Genomic DNA, 9,549 nt, shown 5'->3' on the forward strand with positions numbered 1-9,549 from the left:
CCTGCCCCATCTACAAGGGCTCGCAGGCCCTGTGAGCGCCCGCACTGCAGTGAGGCGATCTCGGGACAGGTCGCCCTGCCCAGGGCCCTCTGCGGGCGACCTAACCGGCCACTCCCCGGGCGCAGCTGACACACTGCTGCTGCCCCCGCGGAAGCCTCTGTTTACCCCTCTTGCCCTTCTCCCGGACTCAAGAACCACGCAGAGAGGGACATTTGGATAGTGCCATTTATTGTTCTAGCACCCCTTCCTCCACCACGCCCAGGCCTGGGACAAACGGGCACCCGCCTCCTGCGGGGCTCTGCTGGGCACAGGGGCCACCTCTGCTACCCGGAATCCAGGAGGGGAAGGAACGACTCGAGCTCTAAGAAAGGACGGGACCCGGAAGCCGGAAAAAAAAAAAAAGATTGGGGTGGGCGGGGAGAGTCAAAAGGTAGGCTGAATAAAAGAAAACTCTAAAAGAGAAAAGGGCCCCTATTTCCCTTCCCTCTCTGAGACCCTCTAAACGCAAAGGGCATGGTTTCTCCATTCCTCGCAGCACCCCCACCCCCACCCAGGACAACTGAGGAAGAGGAGGGAAAATGGCCTTCCACTTGAGGCCTGGTAGCCGCTCGGCCTCTACAGTTCTCTCCATTGTCTGTCTCCGCCTCGCAGGCCGAGAACCTAGGAAGGGCGGGCCAGGCTGAGGGGGGCAGAGTCGAGGCGGAGAAGTGAACTGGCCCTAATGCCCCCCAGTGCCCCACGTGGACGGCACGGGGACAGAGGAGGGCGTGGAGCTCGGGACGCCGCGGGGTCCATCGCACCCCATCCGCTTCTCCCTGGGTCTCTGGTCTTGCACATGGTCGTTCCCGCCAAGCCCGAGGGGCCCTGCCCCCCCCCCCGGGCCCCTCCCCTACCGGCCCTCCCCAGCGCGGCACTCGGGGCACCGCCCGCCCGCGGCCTCGTCGTCGTCGTCCTCCTCCCCCCCGGCCCGGTAGTAGCTCTGTCCGCAGCTGCTGCAGACCGAGGGCGCGCCCACGGCGTGGATCTTCTTGTGTCTCCGGAGCGCGGCGCCCTGCACGAAGCCCTCCCCGCACTCCACGCAGATGTGGGCCGGCTCCTCGCCCCCCGCCGCCCCGAGCCCGTCCCCGTGCTGGGCCCGCTGGTGCGCCAGGAGCCCGGCCCCGTGCCCGAAGCCCTTCCCGCACTCCAGACACACATACGGCTTGGGGGCCGGGGCGCGCCGCGACCGGGGCCCCGCGGCCTTGGCCCCTGCTCCCGCCATGGCTGCCGCGGCCGCCGCCCCCTCGCCCGGCGCGCCCACCACGATGATGCCCTCGCCGTCGCCCACCGGGATGGCGATCTCGCCGTCCGCCGCCACCGCTTCTTCGGGCCCCTTGGCCCGCCGGACGCTGGCCGCCAGCACCTTGGCCGCCACGCCGGGCCCCGACAGCTCCGGGTGCAGCCGCAGGTGACGCGCGAGGCTCTTAGGCTGGCTGAAGCCGCGGCCGCAGCGCGGGCACACGAAGGGCTTGAGGCCGCTGTGCGAGCGCCGGTGCTTGGCCAGGCTCTTGCTCTGCGTGAAGCTGCGGCCGCAGTCGGGGCAGGTGTAGGGCTTCTCGCCCGTGTGGATGCGCTGGTGCTGCATGAGGTTGGAGCTCCAGCTGAAGCGCTTGCCGCACTCCAGGCAGGCGTAGGGCTTCTCGCCCGTGTGGATGCGCCGGTGTTGCACCAGGTGTGAGCTCTGCGAGAAGGTCTTGCCGCAGTCGGCGCAGGCGTTGGGCCGCTCGCCGGTGTGCGTGCGCTGGTGCCGCGTCAGCTTGGACCAGTGGCTAAAGCTCTTGCCACACTCGTTGCAGATGTAGGGGGCGGGCGGCCGCGGCCGGGGAGGGGGGCCGGCTGGGGGCGCAGACTGGGGCGGGGACAGCTTGGTGGGAGGCCAGCTGGGGACGTCGTCGTCATCCATGATAAGGATGTCCACTGGAAGGCAAGAGGGTAGGGGGACGTGAGTCAGAGAGGCAAGGTCTCCACTCCTGCCTCCGCTGCTACGCTGGCCTCCAGTGCCTCGCTCACCAGGGAGCCTTTCCAGGCTCCCCCTGGCGCGGGACCTGCCCTGGTGTCCTTAGTGCGCGCATCACTCCCTGCATTTTACTAAGTAGTTATTACCCGTCTCCCCAGCTAAAACCTCTGCTCTGTGAGAGTTAAGACCCTCGGTTTACCCCCAACCTCCAGAACAATGACCGCAGACACAGAAGGTCTGATCTGTAAACAACCAGTCAACATAAGAGGCATGGGCGAGAGGCGGGATCCAGGGAAGGCTCCCAGGAAAGGACCCCCGAAACCCAAAACACCAGCCCGGACGCCGAGGACAGAGCATGAGGAAGGCCCACGGGCAAAGGCTCCACTGGGCAGAGAGGCCGCAGGGCTGGGATGCAGCCCTGGACACCTGGACCTGAGCCAGGGAGTGGGTTTGGCCCCCTGAAGACGTGCCTGCCAGGGAGTGATGTGTCACATTCCGGCTGCAGGAGAACAATGCTGGCTGCAGACAGGGGGGAGCAGACAGGTAATGGGATTGGAGAGGAGCATGAAGCCCCGCCTCCCAACCTGGAAGTAAAACCTGGCTCAACGTGGCCTCCATTACAGAGGCTCTCGCCAGCCCCTGGGTGTGGGGGCTCCTGTCTGCTCAGTGAGGACACTTCGGGCACACAGGGCTTTGCCTACTCATCTTTACACTGAGGACACCCTTCCAGCAGCCAAGGAGGCCATTCAGGCATCTGCACCAGGCCTGCCCTGGGGGATCTCCCAGGAGGGATGGGCTTGCCTCCCCTCCCCAGCTCATGCACTCCTGAGAAGGGTCCGTGTGCAGCTTCTACCTTTGCTCTCCCTTGGGGCCTGGTCCAGAGCAACAGAATCAGGTGGGAAGGCCTCAGCAGGTGCATGTCTGACCCCCGTGAGCACCCCAGGTGCACCCCACAGGGTTTTTTCAAAGCGTGAATCACAATTACAACATTCTCACTCCTGACCTTACTAGACTGTAAGCTCCTAAGTCTCTATCCCAACACCTGGCATGGTGCCCAGCACACAGAGCCCAAACACCATCCCAGATGCCACGCTGGCAAACACGCAAGGAAGGGCCATGACGCCCCCCTGCGCTACACACTTCAGCGTCAGGTCCTCATAAGGTGGGAGCACGAAACTGAGCCTTTACAAGGGAGAAACTGAGGCACTAGGGAGTCGAGTCACGGCCCACAGCTACACAACTGCAAAGTGGCAATGCCCAGCAGCGCGTTAGTAGTCTGGGTCCAACAGACAGCCATCTACTGATAACTGCAGCCGCCCACTGCTAAATCTCCCACCCCACGTGCAGCACACCCTACACACTGAGGGAGTGCTCCACTAAGGGGGTCCTGCGACCAGTAGCATCGGCACCACAGAGAACATATTAAAAACATTTATGCACGGCCGGGAGCAGTGGCTCCCGCCTGTAATCCCAGCACCTTGGGAGGCCGAGGCGGGCAGATCACTTTAGGTTAGGAGTTCAAGACTAAACTGGCCAACATGGCGAAACCCCGTCTCTATTAAAAATACAAAAATTAGCCGGGCGTGGTGGCGCATGCCTTTAGTTCCAGCCACTTGGAAGGCTGAGGCAGGAGAATGGCTTGAACCCGAGACGCAGAGGTTGCAGTGAGCCGAGATCACACCACTGCACTCCAGCCTGGGCGACAGAGAGAGACTCCATCTAAAAACAAAGCAAAACAAAAACGCTATGCTCAGGCCTCCCTCCAGACCCACTATATGAGAAAGTCCTGGGCCAGGGCCTGTGCTTCAGCAAGCCCTCCAGGTCATTCTGATGCCAGCTCCAGTGTGAGAATCACTATTGCAAGGCAGAGTATTCGAATATGGCTCTTGAATCACCTGCGGCAGAAAAAAAAACTCCAGGTGAAGTCAGGAAGGGGGGAAGCTTTTGGAGAGATGGCATGGAGCCCGCTGCATTGTCAACATTTTAAAATGTTGTACGTTATAAGCTCATTACTTAAAGATATAGAGAGAATTAAAAACAAACATCAAAGCTATTTGCCTCGAGGCGGTGTGACTGAAGGGGACAGAAAGGGACGGATAGGAAAGAGATTTGCTTGTCACCATAAACCGAGCCATACTATCTGAACCTTACAAGTGCTTCTCCCCCTTTAATTAAAATAATTGCTTTGTTTCCGAGGTTGTGAAGAAATAAAGTATATCAATGCTGCCTGTGCCTCAGCTATGAACAGCATTTACAGTCATGACGACATGAATTCTGAACACAAAATTTGTGACAGTGGCAGCTAAGATGGGGCACTGGGGCGGGCGTGCAGTGCGCAGAGAGTGGGGAGAGGATGTGGGAGCCATGTCCTCAACTCCCATTAGATTCGCAACTAGCAAAGCAATTGCGTGAGCTCTTTACCAAGCACCAGGGAGATCCCCAAAGAGTGCATGGAGGCGCTCCTTCCTCTAGAGGCAAACTGGGAGTGGGGGAGGGCAGGAGGTGGGAGCTGCTTTCCGCTTTAGGCCGTAGGCGATTTGGCTTCTCTACAGGCATCTCTGCACTACTTTTTCTAAGTATGAGTTAAGCACTGTTAAATGGACAGGGTTTAATTACTTAAAAAGCAGGGCTCTTTTACATCTTGCAGATTCCTGGGCTCTGCGCAAACATTCCCGTGCTGCATCTCAGTAAGGCCCAGGAAAGCGCGCTTCACAGGCACAGACTGGTTCTGACAAGACTTTCTGTCTGCACCACGCATGGGCCAAGATGGGCCCCTCCACTTGCCGCAGCCGCAGCCAAAGCCGCAGTCAAAGCCAAAGCCGAAGCCGAAGCCGAAGCCGAAGCCAAAGCCGAAACCGACGCCAAAGCCGAAGCCTCGCAGGAGCGATGAGGCTAACAGTTGTCTCCACCTCACAGCACCATCTTTAAAGGGATTCAGCGAATTCCCAGACAGAGAAGAGCACAGTGAGGAAGCACAAGGGTTCTCATTCAATTAAGAAAGTAAGAAACAATGAGGGCCGGGGCCACTCCGATGGTGGCAGCAGTTACCCTTGGGGGAGGGCAGTGTCCCCAGACGCCTGGCCCTGGGCTAAATGTGTTCTGTGGATTACCACATTTAATCCACGGCCAACACTATCACTGTCCTTCTCTAACTGAAGAACTCGGCTGAGGCCCCGAGGGCATGGGGGCGGGGGCGACCAACCCTTACACCCCAGGCTCTAACCCTACGCCTCCTGCCCCATCTGCAGCACCACTACTCCAGCGAGTCCAGGTTTCTCTCCACCGGAGATAATGTTCCTAGAGCAAAATCTGGAAATGCTCTTTTTTTTTTTTTAAGATAAAATTCCTGAGTTCACGCTGATACTTCCCATAAAAATTCAGGACTACGGTGTTTAAAAGCATTTAGCCTTTTCTTTGTGACATCTGCACCTCCCTTCTGCCCCACGGAGAATCCTGGTTCTCAAGGACATAGGGGATCACAGAACTGGAATATCCCACAGACAGAAGGGGTGGCGGAACTGGGATACCCCACAGACCTAGGGGATGACGGAAGTGGAATATTCCATAGACCCAGAGGATGGCGGGAGTGGGATACCCCATAGACACAGGGGATGCCAGAGCTGGAATATCCTATAGACATGGGATGACGCAACTGGGATACCCCATAGACGCAGGGAGTGGCGGAAGTGGGATCCCCATAGACACGGAATGGCAGAACTGGGATACCCCATAGACATGGGGTGGCGGAAGTGGGATATTCCACAGACACAGGGGATAGCGGAAGTGGGCTATTCCACAGACACAGGGGATGGCGGAAGTGGGATATACCATAGACAGGGGATGGCGGAAGTGGGATATTCACTTAGACAGGGGATGGCCCCAGGAAGTGGGATATTCCCACAGACACAGGGGGATGGCCGGAGGTGGGATAGCCACCATGAGCACAGAGGGATGGCGGGAAGTGGGATGCTCTGCATAGACCGCGGGATGGCCGGAAGTGGGATATTCCATAGACGGGGATGGCGGAAGTGGGATATTCCACAGACACAGGGGATGGCGGAAGTGGGATATACCATAGACACAGGGGATGGCGGAAGTGGGAGTGTCCAGACGGGGATGTGAGGAAGTGGGATATTCCATAGACGGGGATGGCGGAAGTGGGATATTCCATGGAGCAGGGGATGAGAGGTAGGATATTCCACAGACAGGGAGGATGGCAGAAGTGGGATATTCCACTTGGAGCAGGGATGGCGGAAGTGGGAGAGTAGCCCATGGAGCACGGGGATGTGAGTGGGATATTCCATAGGCACCAGGAGATGTAAAGCGGAACTGGGATACCCTACATTGTGACCCTCTTGCTTTGGCTGCACCGCCTTGCGATCTCAGGAGTAGCAATGCCACTGCTACCACTGCCAGGCCTTGCGCCTCTGGATTGTGCTGCACGAACCCGTCCTTCCCGTTTTCGGCTGCGCCCCTCCGTCATGTGCAGATCTTCAGCCAACTGAGGCGTGTTGGTGCTCAGTGAGACCCGGCCTGCTCACGCCCCTCCTCCCATCCCTCCTACTCTCCTGGTCCAGTTGTCTGAGGCTCATTCGGCTTTTAGGCTCCTGGGGAGGAGGGCAAGAGGAATGGGGTTCACGAGCTCTGCTGGGTAGCCTGTCTGTGCCCTTCCATCTGAAGAGTCCCTTTTCGTGAGTCATAATGCCATTTTCTCCTGGCATAAAGTGCTAGGGGGTCGAGAGCACAGTCGTGTTGACTTTCAAGTCATCCGCTTTCTGCCAGGGAAGGATCGGTGACTTTCCTTTGGAGTCCAAGCCCGATTCTGGCCTGCTCCCAACTGTGATTTGCTCTTTCAATGTAACTTCCATGCGTTAAAGGGGTGTTTCCTTGGCGAGCGCAGTGGCTCAAGCCTAATCCCAACTTTGGGAGGCGAGGCAAGGCGGATCCTAGGAATCAGGAGATCGAGACCATCACAGCTGGCATGGGTGAAACCCTGTCTCTACTAAAAATACAAAAAAAGTAGCCCGGGGCGGTAGCGGTGGCTCAAGCCTGTAATCCCAGCACTTTGGGGAGGCGAGGCGGAGGCGGATCATGAAGGTCAGGAGATGAGACCATCCTGGCTAACCGCGAGGTGAAACCCGTCTCTACCAAAAAATACAAAAAACTAGCGAGGCCCGAGGTAGAGCCTGGTCCCAGCTACTCCCGGGAGGCTGAGCCCGAGAATGGCGTGAACCCGGAGGCAGAGCTTACAGTGAAGCTGAGATCCGGCCACTGCACCTCCAGCCTGGGTGACACCGCCAGACTCCGTCTCAAAAAAAAAACTGGCGAGGCGGTGGGGCGGTAGATCTGGTCCCAGCTGCTTTCGGGGAGGGAGGCTGAGAACAGGAAGAATGGCGGCGTAAACCAGGCCAGACTTACAGTAGTAAGAACCGGGCACTGCACTCCAGCCTAGGCTGACAGAGCAAGACTCCGTCTGAAAAAAAAGCGGGGGATGTTTCCTTGAATGAGTTTTACCATCCACTCTGTTCTTTTGCTGGGTCTATAACTATTCAGGGACTCTGCCTATCCATATGTTGGATTTTCTTTTCCTAACTTGTTTCCTTTTATACTCTGAAATGTTCGTGCTAGTCTCAATCTCAGCCATTCCTCTCAACCTCGAGTAGCTGGGATTCGGTGAGCCATCATGCCCACGTTTTGTTTTGTTTGTTTTTTGCATTTCAGTAGAGGCAGGGTTTCCGTATTGACCAGGCAGTCTTGAACTCCTGCCTCAAAATGATCCCACCTTGGCCTCCCAAGTGCTGGGATGAAACACAGCTCCTAATACCTGCTTAATTTTGTGTGTGTGTGTGTGTGTGCTTTTAGTAGAGACAGGGTTTCTCTCCATGTTCAAACTAATCTCAAACTCTAACCTCAAGTGATCCACCAGCCTGGCTATCCCAAAGATGCTGGGATTACAAGTGAGCCACCATACTTAGCTTTTATTTATTTTTTATTTTTCTCATTTTTAAATGATCCTCCTTTTTGCCTTCAATTTTTTAAGGAACGATGTTTTTATTCTTGAGTTCCTTCTACATTAGTCTTCATTTTGAAAGGTTTTTGTTCTTATTTCCAAATCTTTGCCAAGGCTGCCCCCTTGTTTCTGAGTTTGTGATTATGTTGTTCTTTCACATGTTGCACTGTCTCAGCTTGTCCAAAATCAGCGGCCCCCAACCTTTTTGGCACCAGGGACCGGTTTTGTGGAAGACAATTTTTCCATGGACAGGGTGGGGACGTAGTGGGAGATGGTTCAGGGATGAAACTGTTCCACCTCAGATCACCAGGCATTAGATTCTCATAAGGGACCAGGCTTGGTGGCTCACACCTATAATCCCAGCACTTTGGGAGGCCAAGGCAGGCAGATGACCTGAGGGTCAGGAGTTAGAACCAGCCACAGCCAATGTGGTGAAATTACCTTAGCAAAAATACAAAAATTAGCTGAATGTGGTATTGTGTGCCTGTAATCCCAACTAACTGGGAGGTTAAGGAAGGAGAATCACTTGAACCCGGGAGGTGGAGGTTGCAGAGAGCTGAGATCACACCATCACACTCCAGCCCGGGTGACTCCGTCTCAAAAATAAAATTCTCATAAGCAGCACACAAGCTAGACCCCTCACATGTGCAGTTCCCACTCCTGTGAGAATCTCATGCCGCCGCTGACCTGGCAGGAGGTGGAGTTCAGGCAGTAATGCTCGCTCGTGCTCCACTCACCTCCCCAGGAGTGGTCTGGTTCCTGGCTGGCCGCGAACGATGCCGATTTTTCAGGGACTGGGGACCCTGACCAAACGATCTTGATCCTGTTGGGATGCACTTCTGGCCTGCCTGTCTGGAGAAATGCTATCCCGCTCCTTTTCTTTGTTGTTATATTAACTTTTGGAAAGGCCGAACTCAGTATTTTTTCCACCATTTGCTCATTTTTTTATGTAAGTTTCCTTGAATTTCTGGGAGGAGGCTCGGTTCACGGTAGCTGTTCTAACTTCTCCGAGGTTCTCACACAGCAGGTAAAGAAACGCCCAGCAACCAGCCTGCGCAGAGGCACATGCTACAGCCGCTGTCCCCGCTGTCATCAGCACCTTCTCCTGTCTTCCTCTGTTGCCAAGGAAGGGGGCCCTGCTCGATTCTGGTTCCTCACATGAGGTTCTGCCCTGCACAGCACTTCACCTGGTTGCTTCGAGAGCTGCAGGACCTGTGCTGCCCAGCTACCCCAGGCCTTCCACAGCCTCTCCCACTACCCTGGTTTGGACAAAACAGTTCCTACTTCAGCTGCTGGTCCTAAAGGGACCCCAACTCCCCTGCCCAGCTTGGCAGTGAAGACCTGGAGGCTGTTTGTGGCTCTCCTGTGCTTCCCTCCTCCCAGTCAGATGCTAACACCACAGAGGCCTCGATGGTTTATCGTCATCCTACTGTATTTTGGAACTCATGGGGGTACCTTAGGACCTAGTAACTTTGCAACTGTGGTCCAGGGGACTTGAGTTTTGCTACCTGGTTGCTGTGTTGCTTATTACGTGTGGCTTGTA

At 56.4% G+C, this 9,549-nt stretch overlaps 1 protein-coding gene across 2 annotated transcripts in view; it reads right to left on the reverse strand.

Moving 5' to 3' along the window:
• Positions 1 to 207: 207 nt before the first annotated feature.
• ZNF787 (zinc finger protein 787) overlaps positions 208 to 9,549 on the reverse strand; it is a 35,290-nt gene continuing 25,948 nt past the window's right edge. For both annotated transcript variants that reach the window (XM_003916163.5, XM_009195393.3), the window contains exon 3: positions 208 to 1,956. In XM_003916163.5, coding sequence (XP_003916212.1) covers positions 890 to 1,956 — 1,067 coding nt within the window. In that variant the 3' untranslated portion in view covers positions 208 to 889. The remainder of the gene's footprint in view (positions 1,957 to 9,549) is intronic.

The sequence above is a fragment of the Papio anubis genome, chromosome 20 (assembly GCF_008728515.1).
Source record: "Papio anubis isolate 15944 chromosome 20, Panubis1.0, whole genome shotgun sequence".
NCBI classification, from domain to species: Eukaryota; Metazoa; Chordata; class Mammalia; order Primates; family Cercopithecidae; genus Papio; species Papio anubis.